Source organism: Rutilus rutilus (assembly GCF_951802725.1).
Source record: "Rutilus rutilus genome assembly, chromosome: 6".
In the NCBI taxonomy this organism is placed as follows: Eukaryota; Metazoa; Chordata; class Actinopteri; order Cypriniformes; family Leuciscidae; genus Rutilus; species Rutilus rutilus.
Genome location: NC_140214.1, coordinates 22,730,115 through 22,754,823, shown reverse-complemented (window position 1 = coordinate 22,754,823; position 24,709 = coordinate 22,730,115). Strand labels below are relative to the sequence as shown.

At 39.5% G+C, this 24,709-nt stretch overlaps 2 protein-coding genes across 19 annotated transcripts in view; both read left to right on the top strand.

Annotated features, from left to right (window-relative positions):
* Positions 1–13,964, top strand: part of kcnh2a (potassium voltage-gated channel, subfamily H (eag-related), member 2a) — a gene marked incomplete at its 5' end in the record, with an annotated part of 52,919 nt that extends 38,955 nt beyond the window's left edge. Inside the window, 10 exons of the mRNA XM_084412384.1 lie at positions 5,450–5,872; positions 6,171–6,567; positions 7,070–7,269; positions 7,409–7,661; positions 8,356–8,549; positions 8,647–8,767; positions 8,852–9,103; positions 10,770–10,965; positions 11,061–11,253; positions 11,355–13,964. Coding sequence (XP_084268510.1) covers positions 5,450–5,872; positions 6,171–6,567; positions 7,070–7,269; positions 7,409–7,661; positions 8,356–8,549; positions 8,647–8,767; positions 8,852–9,103; positions 10,770–10,965; positions 11,061–11,253; positions 11,355–11,756 — 2,631 coding nt within the window. The 3' untranslated portion in view covers positions 11,757–13,964. The remainder of the gene's footprint in view (positions 1–5,449; positions 5,873–6,170; positions 6,568–7,069; positions 7,270–7,408; positions 7,662–8,355; positions 8,550–8,646; positions 8,768–8,851; positions 9,104–10,769; positions 10,966–11,060; positions 11,254–11,354) is intronic.
* A 1,064-nt stretch (positions 13,965–15,028) lies between these two features.
* The window catches only part of map4l (microtubule associated protein 4 like), a 42,586-nt gene continuing 32,905 nt past the window's right edge, over positions 15,029–24,709 (top strand). For all 18 annotated transcript variants that reach the window (XM_084412422.1, XM_084412434.1, XM_084412425.1 and 15 more), the window contains exons 1-2: positions 15,029–15,119; positions 23,206–23,390. In XM_084412422.1, coding sequence (XP_084268548.1) covers positions 23,210–23,390 — 181 coding nt within the window. In that variant the 5' untranslated portion in view covers positions 15,029–15,119; positions 23,206–23,209. The remainder of the gene's footprint in view (positions 15,120–23,205; positions 23,391–24,709) is intronic.

Genomic DNA, 24,709 nt, shown 5'->3' with positions numbered 1-24,709 from the left:
CTGGAAGCTAACTTACATTTTGATTATATTAGCTGTTTAGTGCAGGCGTTATTTGTGAGGACAAGTGTCAGTGTAATGAGTTTTTTTGATTATGAAAATTGCCTGACTTTAATTTCCATAAACAAATGAAGTCTAGAAGATGTTTTTTTTCCTCCCGCTTGCTTTTCAGTCTTCTGTGGATATGTTTCTTCATTCTAATGGTACATAATGAGCAAGAGAAAGATTAACATAAATTAATTATGATTCTGCATCACTGGCCTTTGGTAGAATAAGTTCAAGGCTGTCTTAAAACAAGAAATTGTTTGATCCTGTATTTATATTTAAGAAATCATAATGTACATATGCAAAATTATTTATACCTGAGCTAAAGAATGGTTTAGTTATGTTGTGAATAATAATTGTGTGTTCTTGTAATCTACTGCCTTAATTATTCTAATAAACATAAGTAAGAGTAATAAAAACTCACCGGAGCTTTGAGCAAATGACTAAACATTGGTCACATCTTTAGGGGCCTGGAAAAAATAATGAGATGAAGTTTGCTGCCTAGAGGGTGTTTACAAGTGTGAAGCATTAATGTTCTCCCTGCAGTGATGTGTACTCAGTGGATATCTCAGAGACTAAACATGGCTTCATTACTTCACCCACACTGAGTTACAGCCCACTCAGTTCCTGTCAGGAACATATGATAATATTTCTGCCTTACAGCGAGCTTTGTAAAAGGTTTCTACAATTAAATGAGGAGAATGGACTGAACATGTTTTGGTTTAACTGGCTAGTCTATGAAACGTACAATTGAGGTTGTTGATAACTCAGAGAAGCTTTACAGAACATCTTGGAATAATTATGTGCTCATAAAGTGGTATAAAATAAATATTGATATGCTGTTTTTCTTTTTTTTACAATTATGCAGCATTGAAATATAAAAACTGTGGAGACAGCAAAAACTTGAAAATGGCTTATGGCTACAGCCGTTTAAAAAAATTAAATCTTAGCGAAGGATAAATTGGAACCAACCAATTATTTGTGATTTATAATTAGACTATATCTACTTCAAATTAATAATTATTCATATAATTGTACATTACCATTTAAAAGTTTCGGTCAGTATGATTTTTTTATGTTTTTGAAAGAAGTCTCTTATACTCACCAATTTCATAAAAAAACTATTTATTTGACCAAAGTACAATAAAAACATTAATACTGTAAATTTCACGGTTCTGTTACTTTGGACTTTTTGTGTTTCTCCACCTTCTGCCTGAGTTTATCAATTGTTGTCACAGTCACTCATTATGTTCAGCTGTTCACTCATTAATCTACTCATTATCACGTGTATATATGCTAAGTTCTGTTTGAGTTTAGTTGTCTGGTGTTGTCAGTTTATGGATGTGTTGTATGTTACGTTGTTCTTGTGGATTATTCTGTGGATTCATTAAATATTGCCTTTTTGCCATTATCTTCGTTTGCGATTATACAACCACCCTTGCGTTTATAAACCAAAATGGTTTCATTTACATGACAGTAAAATATTTTATAATTGAAAATAACTGTTTTCCATTTTAATATATTATAAAATATATTTGATTGCTGTGATGTCAAAGCAGAATTATCAGCATCATTAATCCAGTCTTCAGTGCCACATGATCTTTCAGAAATCATTATAATATGCTGATTTGATGCTCAAAAAACATTTCAACACAAATATTTTGAGAACAGTTGTTCAGGATTCTCTGATGAATATAAAGTTCGAAAGAACAGCCTTTATTTAAAATAGAATATTTTGTAACAATGTAAATCTTTATTGTCAGTTGAATTTCTCCTTGCTGAATAAAATAATTCATGTTTAAAAAAAAAAAAACTTTTAACATTTTATTTCATTCTTAGGAGCAGGACACCATTAAAATCATGTTGATAATGTGACTGTGTAAAAGTGGTTTTGCTGCAGATGTGCAGCAGCAGGTGCTTTAATCTGAAATATGTCATGAGAAAAGCACTTCGACAGAGACTTCAGTCATAATTCATGTCACAATCAATTGCCGTGATTAGATAAGCGTTTCAGACACAGGTTCACGTGGAGGCATTCCCCATAGCGTTCTCAGGGAACATAGGTTACAGTCGTAACCTGAGACGTTCCCTTTCGAAAGGGAACTCGCACTGCGTCAGAATGCTTTGGGTAATGATCTACCCACGCTGCCATGCTGAGGGGAGTGCATGCCAAATTATGGCTGTGACAAAAATGTAAAAAAAACGGCAGTTCCACTGAAATGCCAAAAACACTCCCCCTTCGGGTCATATACTTAGCTGTCAGTGACAGTATTCCCTACGACCACTGCCCAAGCTATACGCCTCAAAGAGGCCTCCGATACAGTGAAGGCCTACCAAGGCTGCTCAAAGGCTTTGGAACCAACAACTTCCGTGGAAGGGGTTCCTTTAAGGGAATATAGGCAGGGGTTCCAAAGGAGTCCCGTCCAGTCACTTTCTGAGGGGGACATGAAGTCAACCCGACATGCCACCAGGGAGGCTGACCTGGTCTAATTTAATGACCTAGTCTTGCCAACAACCTGTCTGTTTCCTAAACAGAGTCTCTAGCATATTTTGCCTCACTTGTGGAAGCATTCGATAGGGAGGACTGCAGATAGTGGCAGTGATCGCTCACAGACCGGATCATAGAGACGGGCATCCTGGAGAGTAGAACTCAGCATAGCGCTTTCTAACCCTTGCAAACGAGGGGAGTAACTCTACCCAAACCTGGATCTACACAGTGCTTCAAAGCCATGTAGAGGCTGGGCACTCTGAAAGGTACCCTAATAGGGGAGCACCTCCAGCTCTAGGACTGATCTAACAGGGAGGCCTCGTGAGAGTCCTTCGACCTTCCGACCAGATTTAGGGAGCTAAGTATTCATACAGAACGATCCTCAGATAGATTCTGGAACACTCTACTCAAAACCTGATAAGTATTGACCAGGCTCTAGGCTAGGTTAGCATCCAACTCGTTGGGGATCCGCCTTCAAGGGGGCCTGTCAAGGCCTAACTACTTGATAGCGGAACTGTTAGTAGAGCTAGTCACAGAAGTCAGGTGCTCTCACAGACATCTCTGTGGGCCTGGTTATACTTATTTCACATTGCCAACAGGCAGTGTACTCAGCAAAAGTGCTATCGACCCTTTAAAGCAAGGGGAGTACAATCTTACGCTACCGTATTATCGAGGAGGCCTACTGTAAGGCCTACAGTTTCGACTTTCACGGACGTCAGCTCGAGCAGTCGGGCTTTTTAAACGGAGTCTCTAGGATTACTTGCCTTACTTGTGGAGGCATCCAATAGTGAGGACTGCAGGTAGTGGCAGTAGTAACTCACAGACCTGATCTAGAGACGGGCATCCTGGAGAGTAGAACTCAGCACAGCGCTTTCTAACCCTTGCAAACGAGGGGAGTGACTCTACTCGATCCTGGATCTACACAGTGCTTCAGAGCCCTGTGGAGGCTGGGCACTCGGAGTACAATCTTACGTTACTGGACTATCGAGGAGGCCTATTGTAAGGCCTACAGCTCTGAATGTCACGGGCGTCAGCCCAGGCAGTGCTTCGGCTCTAAGGGAGCATACTCAACCAACCCGCGTGGGAGGGAGTAACTAATCTGTCTATACCTGAGCCTGAGTTGTGAAGGGTGATATCATATGAGCTATGGGTAGTAAAGACCCTAACAAGGGGAGTACTATCAGCATGACACTGAGGAATGTATCAGGGTCGAGGCCTATTATCTTGTATTTTTACAAGACAGATTTTACATTCTCTACTAAACCCAAGGAAATGGATGCCACAATAAGCGGCCAACGACATTCAACCTTATGACTTGAATTTTTTTATTCAAGGGGCTCAGCAGAATTTTTTTTTTTGTAAGGCCTAGCTGGATAAACTAGCTACAATACTCAGCTCTAAAGGGCGGAGGACTGAGCATACTGCTTCTTACTTTCTAGAGAGAAAAGGCCTGACAACGCCCATGAGATATCTGCATGGGAGGCTTTTTGAAGATAGCCTGCTACCTATGCTGCTATCTACCCTGTAACACCTCTGGCACCTAGTGCAAAAGGTGGGCCTTGGCTAGACGACTCTTGTAGTAAGAAGAGGCCAGTACTAGGAACAACTAGATTTACAGTAGGAAATGATCCTGATGGGCTCTAGCTCTAAGGGGCCTACACTCAGATACTGAGAGGTTCTAGGCGAGAATGCTTAACAAACCGCCACCAATTTCCAGGTTACTAAGCCTAAGCCAAAAATCGAGACACACAAATATAAAGTATATACACAAATATAAAGTAAAACTTCAGGGCCCTAATTTCACCATCCTATGAAAACCATATTTAACACCCCTTTAATACTTCCTAACAGGGAACAGTGGCCTATCATTCATAAAGGGAGAAGACCTACAGAGCTCAGCTGCCCATAGAGCGATGGCCTAACCGAGATTCACAAAATGGAGGCCTATCACCATAAGAGCACGAAAGAGCGGACTTACTACCAAACCCGACGCCAGACTTACAGGAGGGTTCAACATTGAAGGAATAACTCATAATAGGTCCAGCCTCAGGCTGATGCAAGAAGCGCTTGGGGTGAGAGATTTAAATACTTCAAATCTGTCAGTAGATCAGCCTGGTATGCTTGCAAAACCGGCATTGTGTGCAAGTCATCACCAGCCAGACCCGCCGCCGCATATGCCCTGCCATTTAAGCGTGCTGTCACATTTTAGTGGCTTAAGAGGCAGGGCCGGAGCACTTAGTGTCGATGCCTTTTCAGCCGTGAGATAGTTTGCGAACATCTCGTCAATTGGGGCATCGACACATACCCGTGTTCGGGTAGATTAACAACTCTCTCAACCTCCTCAGCGAGCTCCCTCTGAAACCCCCCCCCCCCCCCCCCCCCCCGATTCCAGTCTCTGCTCTGCCTCAGCGCGAGCGGGACCTTAATCGCCTAGTACAGATGTCTGTCCCCCCGAGAAGAGAGAAGACGAGAGTGGAGTTTTCTCAAGGGAAAAAAACTCACAGTGGCATAAGCAGATCCCTCAGGAACTGATCGTGCATGCTCTGAGCCCAAACAATAAACACACAAGTTGTGTGTCATCAAGTATCAATATCTTAGATACGGATGCACACTCTTCCTGAAGTGTTTTTCACAAGCCATGATTACCTTTTTGAAGTTTCAGGTTGAAGCATAGAAACAAAACAGTCCCTGAAGACGAAAAGATGTTGACATGTTCTCCAGGCTCCCCTTATATACTTCCGGGTCGCACTAGTGATGATATCATAGGCTGTCGCCGGCCAATAGGATTGCCGTGATTAGATAAGTGTTTCAGACACCGGTTCACGCAGAGGCGTTCCCCATAGCGTTCTGACGCAGTGTGAGTTCATTTTCGAAAGGGAACTGAAAAGACTTCTCATTGTGAAGTATATTCCTCCTCAGGTGCTGTCTCTGGGTGCAGATGTCCTTCCTGAGTATAAGCTGCAGGCTCCCCGTATCCACAAATGGACCATCTTACACTACAGCCCCTTCAAGGCAGTCTGGGACTGGGTCATCTTGCTGCTGGTCATCTATACAGCAATCTTCACACCTTATTCGGCTTCGTTTCTGCTCAGCGACGAAGAAGAGGCCGCCATGCAGCGCTGCGGTTACTCCTGCAGTCCACTCAACGTGGTGGACCTCATTGTGGATATCATGTTCGTAGTAGACATTGTGATTAACTTTCGCACAACCTACGTAAACAGCAACGATGAAGTGGTTAGTCAACCCGGACGGATAGCCATCTACTATTTTAAAGGCTGGTTCCTTATTGACATGGTGGCTGCCATTCCCTTCGACTTGCTCATTTATCGTTCAGGAGAAGAGGTGAGTGAGCTTATGGGTAATTTTGATTTTAAAAGTTGGCATGAAACAAAAGTTGCGATAGTCTTTTACTTCCCTATTGTGACGTGCAGTATATCAACAGTGAAACAGCTTCTCGAACAAGAAAAACTGTCGGGAGGGACTTGATATTTCCATTTCTAAACCATTTATAATAAATACTGCAATATATTCCATAAAAAAAATAAGAATTGCAAATTTTGATTTCATGATGACTTTAATATTCTGTCATAGATGCTAACAACCATCTTATTACCTTTTGATCGTTTTCATGTATTGGCAGACGACGACTCTGATTGGCCTACTGAAGACTGCTCGACTGCTGCGATTGGTGCGTGTGGCACGTAAACTCGATCGCTACTCTGAGTATGGAGCTGCGGTGCTTTTTCTCCTCATGTGCACCTTTGCTCTTATCGCCCACTGGCTGGCCTGCATCTGGTATGCTATTGGGAACGTGGAGAGGAACAGTCATTCTCGGATTGGTTGGCTTGAGTCTTTGGGTGATCAGCTGGGGAAGCCGTATAATATGTCGATACCTGGCTCAGGACCCACGATTAAAGATAAATATGTCACTGCCCTCTACTTCACCTTCAGTAGCCTCACCAGCGTGGGCTTTGGAAACGTCTCCCCAAACACCAATTCTGAGAAGATCTTTTCTATCTGTGTCATGCTTATTGGAGGTTAGTCTTTATTATTGAATGTTAGTATGATTTACAGCTTTAACCCGCTATGACTGGATCATTTATTTTGAGAACTCAAAAACAAAATGTTTTCTATTTTAATATATTTTTAAAATATAGTTTGTTCCTGTGATAGCAAAGATGAATTTTTCCAGTCTTCAGAAATCATTCTAATATGCTAATATAATATAATATAATATAATATAATATAATATAATATAATATAATATAATATAATATAATATAATATAATATAATATAATATAATATAATTATCAATGTAAAAATGTTATCATTAATATTCTAATATTTTCATGGCCCTACTGATAAAGAACCAATGATTGTATTAAACTTCCCAACTAATCATATATTAGTGACTTACTTGTGAAATTTGGTGGAATTTTGAAGATTAAGTGGATAAATATTTATCTTTGGTTAATCTGAGGGGGATAAAATGCTTTGCTCTAAAATAAAATGTTTTTTGTTGTTGTTTTATTTACAGCGCTGATGTATGCTAGCATATTTGGAAATGTGTCAGCCATCATCCAGAGGCTGTACTCTGGCACCGCACGTTACCACACTCAGATGCTGCGGGTTCGGGAATTTATCCGTTTCCACCAGATCCCCAACCCACTCAGGCAAAAACTGGAGGAGTACTTTCAGCATGCGTGGTCCTACACGAACGGCATTGACATGAATGCTGTGAGTCACAGAGTCACATAAAGAATGCCTTGTGAACACCTGAGCATACTCTATTTTTTCCCCACTCTCTTTATTCTTGCATACACACATGACAGGCGCTGTATCATTTATCACATTAGCCTGTTTTATCTCATTGCAGGTGCTGAAGGGGTTCCCAGAGTGCTTACAGGCAGACATCTGTTTGCATCTAAATCGTACATTGCTGCAGAACTGTAAAGCTTTCAAGGGTTCCACTAAAGGCTGCTTACGTGCTTTGGCTATGAAGTTCAAGACCACACACGCCCCACCAGGAGACACCTTGGTCCATGCTGGCGATGTGATTCCAGCGCTATACTTCATTTCTCGTGGCTCCATTGAGATCTTAAAGGGAGATGTGGTAGTGGCCATTTTAGGTAAAGGAAGAGAGTTTGGGTCACAAAAACTGACATTGTGATCATATGCATATTCCAAATTTTTTATTACATGGACCACCCCAAAAAAACCTTTTGACAGGGAAACCCCTTCCTAAAATATAAAGACAGATATGTATTTTCAATTTTAAAGACCCATTTAATAACAATATTATAAATGTATGGAAAATATAATGGAAAATATATACTTTATATTACATAGACACAACTTTCTTTTCTGTCCACCTTTAGAGTACTTTTAGATGTATAAAAATGTGAAACTGGTTTCTTTTATTGTATTATTATTATTTATTTTTTATTTATTTTTTTACTCAGAGACAAAGTCCAAGTACTCATCCTGAGAATTCAAAGGAGAAAACTGTTGTTGTGTAGCTCCACCTTGTGGACGTTTCTATTTTTTCTGTTATGTTTCTTTTAATGCCATGCAGCGCCATCTGTTGTTGATGCAAAATATTTGTTTCTGTTTTCTAAGGCTGAATTTGAAATAGCATACCACATACTAGCATATTACTCTTACTGTTCATATGGGAAAAATAGTGAGAATTGTGTGGTAGTATACTTTTATGAATTCAAAGTGTTTAGTGTTTGTTAACTGAGGGAAGATTCATTATGAGTCACATTTTGAGCGTTCTTTTAAAGCTTATTGTCAATATCGCTTCCCTTTTCTTATCCTCAGGCAAGAATGATATATTCGGAGAGCCCATCAACTTATTTGCACGTCCTGGAAAGTCAAGTTCTGATGTGAGAGCACTGACGTACTGTGACCTGCACAAAATCCACAGAGATGATGTACTGGAAGTCTTGGACATGTATCCAGAGTTCTCAGATTACTTCTGGAGCAACCTGGAGATCACTTTCAATTTGAGAGACGTAATCTCACACATGTCTCTGTAACTTGATAATAGGTTTACATTATAGTACATGCCAGAATAAGTGTGCTTTTAAACATTTGTTATCTCCTCAACAGACTAACACTAAAGCCGGGTCAACGAGCAGTGACCCTGATGAATCTGACCATGGCTGTCTTGACCATCACACACGAAGAGCAAAGCTGTTGTTTCGTTCCATAAGAAACTCCAGCGCACAAGGTAAGAGCTAACACTGTGTGATAGTTTATAGATTCTTCCAGATTCTTGGATTTCAATAACTACTGCAATTTCTCTTAGTAGCAGATACAGAGTGGACAGAAGACAAAATCAATAGGATGACTCTCCAAACACAGGATCCAAGCAAACAGCATGAGGACAGACAAGCCGCTCATCGGGAGCCGGATATCTTTGCTTCCCAGTCCAGCAGTGATGAAGAGGAAGAGACTCGACGGCCCACTACGATAGTGGACTGCTCTCAGAGGCATATCACTAGCATAAGCAATGCTAAAAGGGACAAGAACCTCAACACCAGTAACTCTTTCAACGTGCTGTCAGGTAGGAGGATTCTGATAATATCTTTCCTGTTATTACTGGCTTTCTGTCGAATTTACATGAGGTGTATTATATAAGTATTATGTATTAGCTTGCCTAGCTGAGAAAAGTTGACATAAAAAGACGTAAAATAACAAAGATCCTAACATTTATGTTCATTTGAATATAATTGGAATAATTTTCTGTCATCATTTACTTAACCTACATTTTTTTTCTGAACCCATTAGACTTTCCTTCATCTTCGAAACAGAAATAAAGATGTTTTTAATGAACCCTGAGTCATTTCTGTTCTTCCAATGAAAGTCTGTTCACCCAAAAATTCTATGGTTCAAAAAATTCATAGAGATTGCAAAAGAAATTCATATGAATCAAGCGGTTTAATCCATAAACTGTACAGTGCCTAGCTAAAGTATTATTACCTCTTAATTTTTTCTGCATTTTATGTTTTTTCCACATCAATCTACACAAAAAAAAACGGATTTGTGATAACTTTGTAAATGTATTAAATATAAAAATACGGAAATAATTACATTGCATAGGTATTCATAACCTTTTCTGGGACACTTGAAATTTTTCCTATTTCGCTTGTTGATGTCACTACACTTAGAGTGGGGTTAACCAAATGGCAAATACAATTGAATGGGTTAGGAAATGATTTGGAAAGACAAATGAAACCTCTCAATAAAAGGTCTAACAGCTAAAAATGCAGCCTGGAGCATTCAGAACCTCGGACTGGGCAGAAGGTTCACCTCCCAACGGGACAATGACCTTAACCACACAGCTAAGACAATGCAAGAGTGTCTCATGGACAACTCTGAATGTCCTTGAGTAGCCCAGCCAGAGCCTGGGCTTGAACCCAATCGAACATCTCTGGAGAAACCTGAAAATTTCTGTCCACTGATAATGGTTCCCATCCAACCTGACAGAGCTTTAGAGGATCTGAGGAGAAGAATGGTAGAAAATCCCCAAATGCAGATATGCAAAGCTTGGTGCATCATATCCAAAAAAGACTTGAGGCTGTAATCTTTGCCAAAGATGTTTCAACTAAGTAGTGAGTTAAGGGTATGAATATTTATGCAATGGTAATTTTTAAGTTTTTAATTTTTAATATATTTGCAGTTATCAAAAATCAGTTTTTTGCTTTGTTGTTATGGTGTATGAAGTGTAGATTGAAAGTGAAAAAAAAAGTGATTTAAAGCGGTTTAACATAAGGCTTGCAACATAACAAAATGTGAAATTAATGAATGGGTACGAATACTTTCACAAGGCACTTTATGAATTGCTTCTTATAATGAATAGATTTGAAGGCTTTTATTTACTTGTAAACAACACACATAAAACTTATTGAATATTGTAAACAAGAAGCTCAAATGTGCTTGAGAACAAACACGTGAGAACAAACTTCATTGCTCAGCTTCTGTTTGCCATATTTGATGTGCTGTATATGTATGTTGTTTGTATTTGAATCAAAGCCTAAATAAAATATGTTCATAAATTGATTGTGTCTCTTCAGAATACATGAATGTACATTCAATGGACTGACAGAAATCTTCAAAATATCTTCATTTTCTCTTTCAGCAACATAAATAATGTCTGAATTTTCACTTATGGGTGAAATCTTCCCTTGCAGTGAATGCATCATTTTGACATTGCCCTTAATTTAAATTAGGAGCTCTTTCGGGGGTTTCTAACGCCTTCAGCTTTTGGGGAGACAGTCATGGCCATCAGTACCAGGAAGTACCCAGCCACAGCATGTCTTTCCCCTCATCTTCGGTTCCCTCCAATACCGTCCTGCACAATGTCACCCATCGTCAATGCACTGAGGTAGAGAACAGACTGGAAATGATGCATAGACAACTCCAGCGGTGAGATCAAATTACAGTATTTTTGTTATCTTGATGTCCTTTACTCATTATAGGTATGCTTTGAGCTGTGTTTGTTGTCTTGTTTTTTTTCAAAGATTGGAGAAGCGCATGTCAACAGACATTGGGGCCATAATGCAGTTGCTTCAGAGGCAGATGGTGCTGGTTCCACCAACCTATAGCTCTGTGACGTCCCCTATAGAAGCATCTCCAAATCCACCCAAACCAGGCCAGAAACTGGTCCAGCCTGTCAACCCTTTAGAGACAGAAACGCCAGCCATTCTCTCTGAGGTATTTCACGAACTTTCACATTACAGTCATCAATTTGTATTGAATCTAATGATAGGCACTACAAACTCCAATCATTAATTCATCCTCTTTGATTTTCCCAGATACTTGATCCCCACGACTTTGCTGGCAGTCCCATAAAGTCCAGTGAAAGTCTGTCAGGTGCAGTGGAGCTCCAGCTCCTGGACTGTTCCTTACAGCCCTCCTTTGAGACTCCTTCTAGGGCTTATACAGGGAGATGGCCAGGTACCATGAGCCACAATGCAGGGAACGCATCTGGTGATCTCACAGCACAAACCGATCGCCAACAAACAGTCATGGCTGATCAAGGTAGTTATCGTTTTAAAGATGCAGAGCCTATTGGAACTGTTCACCATCCACAGGCTGGTCCGAGGTCAGATTTGGAGTCCTCCGAGTGTTCAAGACGCCTGTCATTGCCAGCGCAACATCAGGTAGAGGATGATTCCTCAATTCAAAAAAGACATGGCTCTGATCCTAGGTGTTAAGAGTGAAACTTTTTTGCACCATCTCAGTGGAAAACAATTCATACAACCTGACGGACCACCACAGTGATGGCAGGATGTTTTGAAGATCTTCTACTTCAGGTTCATATTGATTACCTCAGAAAGTCTATTGTAGAGGCATCATTAATGTCCCTGTAGTTTGGTACATTTGTGTTAGCTGGTCTAACGACACTCATTGTTTTTACCAGCCTCTCAGTGAAAACGTTGTCTTTTAAGAAAGTGTTCACTTGTTATTTTGAGGTGTAAATGTAATGATATGCATTATGATTTGCATATCAGGTTTTTTTAACAGTGTGGTTTTGTGTTGAATTGATGATTGTTTGTTTGTTTGTTTGTTTGTTTGTTTATTTGGAGAAAAGGTCTTGGACATACTGTAGCAATACACTGGAAAGGCCCATCAGAGTATGATTTAGAAAATGTATCTCAGGTGGAAGAACCCCAAGCTAATCTCTAGTAGCTCAAATACCTCTGAGTGAGTTAATCCAGGGAACACTGGTGAATCCTGCTGAATAACATGCAAGTAATTTACATGAAAGCATGTGTTTATTTCTTTCAAATATCCACAGCACAGATTTTCCCATGGCAATATTTTATCACTCTAAATATACACTCACCTAAAGGATTATTAGGAACACCTGTTCAATTTCTCATTAATGCAATTATCTAATCAACCAATCACATGGCAGTTGCTTCAATGCATTTAGGGGTGTGGTCCTGGTCAAGACAATCTCCTGAACTCCAAACTGAATGTCAGAATGGGAAAGAAAGGTGATTTAAGCCATTTTGAGCGTGGCATGATTGTTGGTGCCAGACGGGCCGGTCTGAGTATTTCACAATCTGCTCAGTTACTGGGATTTTCACGCACAACCATTTCTAGGGTTTACAAAGAATGGTGTGAAAAGGGAAAAACATCCAGTATGCGGCAGTCCTGTGGGCGAAAATGCCTTGTTGATGCTAGAGGTCAGAGGAGAATGGGCCGACTGATTCAAGCTGATAGAAGAGCAACTTTGACTGAAATAACCACTCGTTACAACCGAGGTATGCAGCAAAGCATTTGTGAAGCCACAACACGCACAACCTTGAGGCGGATGGGCTACAACAGCAGAAGACCCCACCGGGTACCACTCATCTCCACTACAAATAGGAAAAAGAGGCTACAATTTGCACGAGCTCACCAAAATTGGACAGTTGAAGACTGGAAAAATGTTGCCTGGTCTGATGAGTCTCGATTTCTGTTGAGACATTCAGATGGTAGAGTCAGAATTTGGCGTAAACAGAATGAGAACATGGATCCATCATGCCTTGTTACCACTGTGCAGGCTGGTGGTGGTGGTGGTGTAATGGTGTGGGGGATGTTTTCTTGGCACACTTTAGGCCCCTTAGTGCCAATTGGGCATCGTTTAAATGCCACGGCCTACCTGAGCATTGTTTCTGACCATGTCCATCCCTTTATGACCACCATGTACCCATCCTCTGATGGCTACTTCCAGCAGGATAATGCACCATGTCACAAAGCTCGAATCATTTCAAATTGGTTTCTTGAACATGACAATGAGTTCACTGTACTAAAATGGCCCCCACAGTCACCAGATCTCAACCCAATAGAGCATCTTTGGGATGTGGTGGAACGGGAGCTTCGTGCCCTGGATGTGCATCCCACAAATCTCCATCAACTGCAAGATGCTATCCTATCAATATGGGCCAACATTTCTAAAGAATGCTTTCAGCACCTTGTTGAATCAATGCCACGTAGAATTAAGGCAGTTCTGAAGGCGAAAGGGGGTCAAACACAGTATTAGTATGGTGTTCCTAATAATCCTTTAGGTGAGTGTATAATCATCAGTTTGGCCAAAGGGTCAAAATGTGATTTAGACAGATTATAATGAAAAATCCATTTAGAATATAATCCATATCACTAATAGAATTAGTAATACACATATATAATACATATATAATCAGTTGCCGCTGGTTTATGCCAAGCACATCCAGTAGTAAGACATATATAAATGTGCTAGAAAGATATTTATAGGGAATGTGGTATGTGTAGCTTGGAATGTTCAAATGTAATATAACATGTAATTTATTGCAATCGTAAGTAGGAATATTTATTGTTAGCTTACTATAAATTGATTATTGTGCACATTTTACCTCCTATGAACTTGTAATCATATTCACATTGAATAAATTAATTCACAAAATTCACAAGTCTATAAAAGTTTATTAAAGAACATATCTGACTGAATGAAAGAAAAACATCATCCTTTTCCTTTTTTCTCTGGTGTCAAAAAGGACATTTTTCTTTTTTCAAATGTCACAACCTCTGCAATGTTGCTGCCAGCAAAAGCTAGTGAAATCCATTTTCAAGGCTCTGATATTTATGTCAGTGGATTCAATCTATAGAGCTAGAGGGCAAATTGAAAGTCCACATCATGCTCAGGCTCTGCCCAATTTCCATTGTACTGCTTAATTAAAACAGAAGGTTGATGAGTGTCTAAAAATGAAGTGAATAGTTCTGCTCATACGTATTGTTTTGCTCTCAACCGAAAGTGTAACCATCCTTTGAAATATCTTTTCAGCATCAAATAACACTGAGTATAAGCAAACACAAATAACTTTGTGTAAATAATAGGATATACTTCAGCCAAAACGTAGACAAACCCTTCCCGCTTCCCACAGGAAAAGACCCACCTAAACCTGTAAAGCTGCAAATATAGAAATACATTCATTCAATAATGCAAAAAACACAGTTCAACCTGTCAATGTTTCTTTAAGACCTGTACTCTATTAGAGTAGAAAGGACAATTCATTGAACTGTTTATTCAAGTGTAGCTCCTGAAAGGAAACACGGGTTCAGTGTAATGGGAAACCAGCCGAATAAGAAACACCCTCTTACAAAAAGGGCCTGCACTAAGCCTATTATTGTTATATATTTTTTATATTAACGCTTCAACTGCGCTCCTTAATCGTGTTCCAGAACCGGATAAAGAGCACAATAGAGGAGTTCCCTACTTCCACAACACTTTATGCTCTTTTCGCAGCCTATTTTTATAAGGGTGTCATGTATGAAGTTACATTCAGGGGATTTTCAAATGAATCTTCCCATAAAGGCCTGCATGGAAACTACGCATGTAAGAAACGAGAGGATGCTCAGGATGCAAGAGCAGCATAGTGGTGCTTTGGCTAGACTATAGAGTACAATTTTCCTGAATTGTGATTGGTCAAGGAGAATAAGGGGCGGGGCGTCGCCTGAGATCACAGAGGCGCACTGTATGAGAGGGCGGATCTGACTGTGCACATCGGCCAACACTACAGAGTACTGAATTTTAAAAACAACAACAACAACGGGTAAGTGCACTTTGACATTGTGATTAGTGCTCACATTTTATCGCTTCACTATAGGAATACAATCAAGGCATATGTGCATTAAGAAAGGCTAACCGTAATGTAGACAAAAATTGACAACGAATTGGCGTGCACGCTTCGATTTTGATACAGTCGCAGTCCCTGAATGACACAGGCGTTAGTTATTGTTATACACACGCGAGATAATGATGCGATGCAAAAACAGAGCGGCTATGACTCATCGCTCTCTCGTTTTCAAACGTTCAAAAATATGTCGACCTGCCGATATTTCTTTGTTTATAGGCACTGCCGCAGTTAGGATGCTCTGGACAGGTGCCCTCCGCAGCAAACCTCTATAAAAAGCTACTACAGTTACATAACTTCAGCAGTGCCACATATTGTTTTAACAATGTGAACATTTTGGAATGATGAAATCGTGAAAGGTTCCTTATAAAGGACGATTTAACTGCAAACTGCAAACGAACGACGCGAAAAAACCAGAACGAGTCAGTTCTAATAAATGAAGCTGGCTTTGATTATAATGGGCGCGTTCTAGTTCGTCGCGTCTCATCGCATCGCATTGTTCTCATCCGTACTGGCAATGTAGCGCGTTCAGTGCCTGTGCATCGCGTGCTTGGCTCTCTGCAGTGCATCTCTTCAACATGCTTCATGGACATGCGTCATACTGTAAAATTCAATTGAGATTAAACACACGATCCGAAACTGACGCATTGAGGGCCATGTATGGATACCTGGCATTGTGGGACAGGTTAATTTGTGTAATGAGACATAACGCTTTCATGTGCACGTTTTCTCATTTGATATTCCAAATGGTTGCATTATAGAGGGACAGAGGAACACTTTGACCACACCCCCCTTGAATCTTAATAATTCCTTATTCAGTTAATGCATATATTTCTCCTTCTTTGCACTGTGACTGGCTTTGTTTGCTTTGCATACAGGTCATGAACAAATGTCACAGTAGTGTTTATTCAGTTAAACCAAGTGTGAAGGACAAGGAGGTGTCCCTCTTGGGTTTGTATTCTTGTCTGTTGTATTTAATTATTTTTGTATGGGTGAGGCTGGTAAAAGTGTGGTGACAGGTAAGCTGAGACGGATATGTTTAAAGATTAATTAGCTTTTAAATATCAGGAGATGATCAAATGTAATGGTGATTAATGCAGCAACGGTCGTTGTCATTCAGCAAATGTTTTCATAGTGGGTGTGATCATGCTTCATCATGTAAATAATCCCAGGAAGCACATGAAAAATCCACTGGTAAATGAGAATGTTGTTCTTAAAGGGTTAGTTAACCCAAAATGAAAATTCTGTCAGTAATTACGCACCCTCATGTTGTTCCAACCCTGTAAGACTTTCGTTCATCTTCGGGAACACAAATTAAGATATTTTGATGAAATCTGAGAGCTGGCTCACTCCTTCATAGGCTGCAAGGTAATTGATATCTGCCAGCCCAGAAAAGTTAGTAAAGACATCGTTAAAATAGTCCAAGTGACTACAGTGGCTCAACCTTAAGTTTATCGAGCGACGAGAATATTTTTTGTGCGCAAAAAAACAAACAAAAATAACGACTTTATTCAACCATCTCTTCTCTTCCATGTCATTCTCCTATGCTGTTTATGTAGTGTAACAGCGCAGGTTGTACGTCAAAACGTAGGCTCACTATTGGCCAACGCTGGTCATGTGTGTGATGCTGGCCAATAGTGAGCCTATGTTCTGACGTACAACCCAGAAGCGCTGCGCTGTTACACTACGTGAACTCAATCAGAGGCCCACACTGAAGAAAATGAGTATAGTCGAATAAAGTCGTTATTTTTGTGTTTTTTTGCGCACAAAAAGTATTCTTGTCACTTGATAAACTTAAGGTTGAGCCACTGTAGTCACTTGGACTATTTTAACAATGTCTTTACTAACTTTTCTGGAACGGCAGATATCAATTACCTTGCAGCCTATGGAGGAGTGAGCCAGCTCTCAGATTTCATAAAAAATATCTTAATTTGTGTTCCGAAGATGAACGAACGCTTACGGGGTTGGAACAACATGAGGGTGAGTAATTACTGACAGAATTTTGGGTGAACTAACCCTTTCAACATAAGCCTCTACAAATAATATAAAATCACTTACTCTAAACTATTGTGCATTGCAATATTGTAATCCATATTGAATGGATTTTGATCATTAATCATCATACCTTAACTGCAAAATTTAAAATCTGGATAATATTTAATGAATGATAGCTTAGTTGTAGCTAGGTTAGGATTAAGCTGATAAAACTGGTTCGAGCTTGTAGACCATGTTAAACTGGTAACAAACCAGCTACCATGTCCAAAAAAAAAAAAAAAAAGAGCAGCTTGGGCACCATAAACAGATGTGATGCAATTTTACAGCAGGGATACAGACCTAGTTTGACAGAATTGTCACTATTTATAGATGAACATTTCAATAAAGCTTTTTTAAAACTATTTCCACAGTGCAGTAAAAATATGTTTGGCTGTTTAACAGTGAAATGCAGTGGCTAACCTTGTTCAAAAGTGTATCATCATCTCATATAACTTCTTTGATACATGATACATTTACACTCAGTCATCGCAAAAAAAAAGAGTATACAAAGCTTTTTTCTGTGATCCATCATGAATGTAACAAAAAAAATTCCCACTTTTGCATTGTTTTTACATATAATGTGTTTGACCTTGTCTTCTTGTCTAAACTCTTCAGAAATATTTTCTCATATGACTGAGAAGAGAATGAAATAAAATAAAATATAAAATAAAACATATAAAACCTTTACCGTTCAGTAAAATGAAAAAATGTAAATAAACTGGGGTGAACCCACAGTGTCATCATATGTCGCTGGGAAAGGGAAGCTCAGTAAGATGGCATGCGGTTTCTGGACTGCCGTGATTCTGGGGTGCCAAGTCAGGGCTTGCTGGCCTGTTGTGATGCCCTGCGTCCTGTCATACTTAATCCCCATTTCCCTCACTGATGGCCTCTGACTCTAATCCGCACAGACACCCCCCCTCCGTTGTTATGCTGTGACCATGGGCAGGCCAATAGCACTCTCCCCATTTTAGGATGATGATGTAAGCTGATTACAGTATTGGGGTGAGAAATATACAAGATCATACTTTGTCTTTACCATTCAGTAAAATGAACATGAATATATCATTATTGTTGATGGCTCCAGGAGGCTAAGGTTACCTGATACTCCAGTCTGACTGACATCAGTGTGACAGTTGAAGGTGCTTTATTTTTGGATGCCTCATTTTTACTCAGAATAAGAGATAGACAGAGATCGGTAGTGCTGCAGATACATAAACCCAGTCACAATGAGTGGCAGCAAGTAGCCGCATGCTCAGTGGCTTTGGCACACAATGGAACACATTGAGCCAGACCCTCATCCCACGTTCTGTGTGCATTCATACAGGAATGTTTGGAATACAGAGTTTACACAGCAACACAAATGGTTGCCAAATACCAGCCCGGTCTCTGCTCAAAAACTCTTGTGAGCTCGCCATTCTCCTTTAAACCGCACGAGGACAGCGTGTGCTTCTGTCAGAATCTGTTTCGATTTTGGACCATTTGTTTTGAGCGACATTTGAAGAGATGTGTCTAGGTTCATTGTCGAATTTCTGTAGTTACACATATTTTTGCTCAAACAATTTGAATGTAAAAATTCACATGAATTCAGGATGTCTCAGTATTTGGTTTCTCTCTCTCTTTTTATACTTCACCAAAAAAATCTGTCATTACTGTATACTCTCCCTCATGTTGTTCCAAAATGGTATGCATTTCTTTCTTCTGTTGAGCACAAAATAAGATATTTTGAAGAACGTTGTGAACCAAAGACAACTGAAACCCACTGACCCTCTTATTTTATGGACAAAACCAGAGAAATTTCTCCAAATATATTCTTTATGTTCCACAGAAGAAAGAAAGTCATACAGGTCTCTGGAACGACATGAAGGTGAAAAAATTATGACAGAATTTTCATTTTTGGGTGCAGTAGCTCTATTCCTTCCCAGCAAACAATAGCGGTCATTTCACCATCTCGCTTAACTATAGACCCCACCCGATATAGTCTGGCTATGAGTAACCCACTTCTAGCCAAAATAACCTTGAATTTGGTTACATGTCGGTTTGCCAAAATAACTTGCTAGTATGATGTTCCATCATGTAAGCAAAGTAAACAGTGATTACAAGTTGTTTGGTTTCATTTCTTTGACATGTTCTATGCGTAGCCTGTGCGTCTATTCTTGGGCTATGGTTAGACGTCTACTAAATCTTCACTGAAAGCCCGAATTTTGTCTTGTTTTAGCCTAGACGTCAGGGCTGTGTTTGGATGGTTATTAGACGTCTTTTAAATGCAAAATTGCTTGCTGGGTTTTAAGACAGCAGCAGTCGAGCTCCATGAACTTTTCCGTTTGTTCAGTTCAGTTCAATTCACATTTATTTGTATAGCGCCTTTCACAATACACATCGTTTTAAAGCAGCTTTACTGAAAATGCATGAGTCCACATTACAACTTAGAGTGATCTGTTATTAGAGGTAACTGTCTAAGTTATGTATTTCAGAAATAGACATATACAAAATCACAGTTGGCTAAAATTTTTTTAATTTTAAACAATGTAATAATTCAAGGCAGAAACAATGAGCTCATTGAAGTAATGAATAATTGTTTGTTAACAAATGATTATGGCATTTAGAAAAATGTAGCATTGGTGCATGTTGATTCAGAGTTTGCGTTGATTTGTGTCAAACCTGATGATTGTGTTCTCCAGCATGATACTTGAACTTCAGTGGAAGAGAATGTGACTGTCTACAAAGAGTCACATGATCAGTGCCACTTACATACACGATCAGTGACCTAAAATAGTGCAGAATCTTTCGTATTTCTTCTTCATTTTAATTTATTCAATGTATTAACATTTATTTATTTTTAAATTATTGCATCAGAGATGTTCAATAGTCTCAGACCTTTGGACCCAACTGTACTTAACATACAGTACATACACATTTATACCCACTCACAGTGTTCAGGCCTCTTGACTCAAATGAATGAATAAGTGAACAAGAGTGTCCCTCCTAAACAGAAAGTGATGGCACTCTGTGAGATGCCACTCTGTGCCAGGGCTGGTGACATCATCCAAGGCGCAAAGAAAAACTGCTGAATCACAGCAGGACACAGGGCCGTGTCAGAGTCAGAGCGGTAAAAGTGCAGGGATGTACCTGTGTCTCATTTGCCATGGTCTGATGAACAAGCCTTAGGAGACTGCACCATATGACCTGCCATATGACATGTTTTATTCTCTCTGAAAAACTAACGTTTGGTCTTTTTTTTTCCTTTTTTGAATAAATACTATGAATAAGCAACAATGATGTTACTGTAAACTAAAACTATAAAAAAACCGTAAAAAAAGAAAAATGAAAACGAACATTAGGGGCCCTATCTTGCACCCAGCGGAATTGACTTTGTACACCTACGCATGTATCATTCCTATTTTGCACCCGCGCACAGCGGACTTTTCCCTCCACAGACGCACGTCGGTAAACTAGGAAATGCATTTGCGCTCCGGGGGCGGTTCAGCGCAAAGAGGAGGCGTGTTCCGGCGCAAACGTTCCCTGGTGCTATTTTGTAGGTTTAGAAAACAATTCCGCCACTGACCAGGAAAAACCTAGTCTAAAGTCAGTGACGCGTTGCGCATGTTATTCATATGCTATTTTAAGGGCGCATGCTTGGCCATAATCAATGTAGAGTGCACAACGCGCATGCACTTTGCTTATCTACACACAGACGCAGCAGTTCTCATTTTTAGAAAACCATACATTATTAGGCTACAAGGAAAAATATTAACACACGAGGGAAATCATTGTTGTGTCCATGAAGATGTGAAAAAATAGGCCTAAATCTAGCTTACACATTTACCCAAATTTTTATACGCCTGTTTAACCGAAGCTAATTTGGGTGTGTTTCTCCATCCCCATACAATGTCACTTCTCTGTGTTTTACGGCCCTGACGAGAACGTCGGTCTCCTCGGCTGTGAACCGCTCCTGGCGCGCGCCTGGCAAATCCGCCGTTACAATAGCAATCCGCCATGGAACAAGCGCGCCTGCTCTTAAAGGGAATGTGAGACGTCGCTCTGATTGGTTTATTTCACGTTACGCCCAAACCACACCTATGAGTAATGAAGCTACTTCAGACCAACCCATTTTAGATTTGCGCCGGGTGCAAGAGTCATTTATCCCGCCGGTATAATAGCAACAGCGCCCAAGACCCGCCCACAAAGTTACTTGCGTTTCGCGCTTGATACTTGCGTTTCAGATCGTTAAAATAGGGCCCTAGGAATGTTGCCTTGGCAGCTAATTGAAATGAATAACTTTAAGAAGAATTAAAATGACTAAATCTAAAACTAAATGAATAAAAATAAAAGAAAATCACAATTACAAGCAAATCACTTAAACTTAAACTAAAATGAAAACTGAAATTATAAAAAAAAAGCTACTTCAATGTTATAAATACTATACAGGTAAATAAATAATACTGAAATAGTAAATCAGATCATTCTTTGTTTCTGAGGGAAATATGCCCACAAATATGACTTATCAACAAAACTGAATGGGATATTGCACAATCATTCCTGTCATTTCAAGGCTTTTGTATGCTCTTACTGTCTAATGTCATACTGTACATCACTGTGTGCTGCTGTACAGTAACAGCTGAGTACAGTAAGTGTTTCAGGCTGATTATGTGACGTCAGCAGGGACAAATACGAGGGGGAATCACACTGCCTCTAATCTCTTCATTTTTTGGACCAGCTGGGCCTCTTACCATTCATCAGGATATCATCAGAATTACACTTTACATCCATATACATGCAGGGGGATGGGAAAGACAAGGAGAGGAGGGAGGAAATGCAAAGACAAAGCTGTGGATAAGTAATAAAAGTGAATAGGAAAGACCAACCACTAAAATAGAGAGAGTGAGAGGAAGATTCAGGGGGAGGAGATGGATTCTGGGTAGGTTTTGGGGCAGCAGCATTTTAATCCCATGTTTAGCCTTGAACAGACTTGCATAATCATATTAATGTCTAAACTGAATAGATCAAAACCGCTGTAGAGATTTGTTCAGCTCTTAACTCATTTGCCCCCTGCTGTCAAAATGCATGATGGTTTGATTTGGTTTGTGATGGTTTGAGTGTTTGTCACGCAGCAGTGTTGCAGCTTTTTTGGACATTTGTTGAACAGGACAGTGTGTAATTGTGTTAATCTGAGTTCTCTGAATGTGGATAGTGTGGCAGCTAGAGAAACAATGAGACACAGTTAAACTCATGCGATGGCAAACAAACTGAAGCTCTGAAGCTCTCACAATGAAGCTCTCTCTCTCTCTCTCTCTCTCTCTCTCTCTCTCTCTCTCTCTCAAACCCTTTCTGACGTTTCCTCCTTCATTTCTCTCACTGACACTGTTTATATGCACAATACATAGTTTATACTGTGTGTAAAGGGACAGATCTGACCAAATCAAGAACTTGAATTTTAGTTTTTATGTTACGTGACACCTGATGTCCCACAGGTTCACATGCTCGCAGTACACAATTGTGTCACATACTCTCACGTTTTGTCTTTATAGAAGAAGGAAATCATTGTTTTAAGTAACCTTAGGATATAGTTAAAGTGCAACTTATATGACAGCTGTTCATTTGGCATGCAGCCACATTCTTTAAAATGGCAGTTGATGTTAATATATAGTGCACAGGGCAGCAGCATGATCAGATTTGTCTAGGTCTGAACATCTGGCCACATATACATGTTGTAAGCCTCCATACGAAAGTTCTTTGAGTGCATGACCTTTCTGAGTGTAGCATAAATTGGGCACTGATTTGAAGATATGAATTGTTATCCGTTAACTAGATGTTGGGATCAAACATAGGCCACACATTTTTTTATTGCACTAGTATCTAGGGCAAGATATATAGAGAGTATATACTGTACATGCACTTTTAGCTGCATTACTTTTTATAGGTCCAGGCCTGCTTTGTTTGGACTGATTGATTGCCCCTCATTTTTTTTCTACAGGAGGATGGACTTCAGTTTACGTGATGCCTTCACAGACGGAGCATCTAAGGCAACCCAGGACAGCCTACTGAAGAGGGATTTTGTGGCCGGGTTGGAGGCACAGACCTTTGATGATAAAGTGGGCGAGACTGTTGGGAAGACAGACTACCGCCCCCTTCTGGATGGGATGGATGGGAAAAGGGAAGGTATGTCGCTCAGAACTAGACAGTCTTCCATAAAAGTAATCTATATTACTTGTGACATTTATAATGTTAAAAAATAAATCTATTTAAAATAAATCCTGTTCTTTTGAACACTAAATCAGCATATTAGAATGATTTCAAAAAGATCATGTGACACTAAAGACAGGAGTAATGATGCTGATAATTCAGCTTTGCTATCTCAGGAATACATTTTATTTTACATTACATTAGAAAACAGTTATTTTAAATTATAATAATATTTCATAATTTTTACTGTATTTTTGGCCAAATAAAAGCAACTTTGGTGAGCATCAGGGATTTTTTTCAAAGACATAAAAACATCTCGCCAACCCCAGCTTTTGAACATTTACATTTTGCTGCTTTATTTTTTAATTTTTATTAAAATTTTTATTTAGACATGTTTGGTATATTGTGTAGTTGTGCAATGCAACATCAGGAACAGGCTTTTATTTGACTGTCTTCTGCATTGGATTGTGATCTGATGTATTTAATCTGAAGTATTTATTTGTGTATTTCTTATCTCTGTCTGCCACAACATATAATGGTGAGTGGAAGAAGCACATTTTATTCCTTTACTTTGGTTTCACATCCTGTTCAAGTTGGTTTTATGAGGAAAAACACATTGATATTCTGAGGTATTTTCGGGTTGCTTTTGTGTTTGTTTGTCTAGGACAAACGCCTGATCATGGTTGGCAACATCTCTGATCTAAGAATTTTTTTCCGCCTCAAACCGTGCTGTCTTCTGCCAAGAACCATTCCGAGTGAACTTTAGGTTCAGTTAGGCGGACAGCCTTCCTCTTGGGTTACAACCATCACCATTATTTATTATCAAATGTGTTTGTTATTTATTGGGGCACATTTTCACAGTTTAATCACCTGGTATGCATGAGGGCACTAATAGTGTCTGAATAAATACGTTAAAATCTGTTGTTGTTGTTTAACTGGTGCTTTTTGTGAAGTTAGTCATTCATAAATCATCTAAAAACAAACTATTTTAGTAAAGGTTACACGAAATGGCTATAGATTAACCATCAAAGCTTTATGGACTTTCAGCTTCTGTGTTTGGGCCATTAGTTCTGGGGAATGTTTTTGTTTTTTTGCATACTGTACTGTAGGTCTACCTGCCACCATCCCATTCTGTTTAACTTTATCCTACATTAGTCATATGAAAGTATTGTTTGTTATGTTTTCTACTTGTAAAAGAATATGCAGAAATGTCCTTTATAATATTGGGCTTGTGCTTGACAGAATGCTTAGACATCAGTACAGCAGGATGCACTCTCAACAAGAGCAAGGTATAT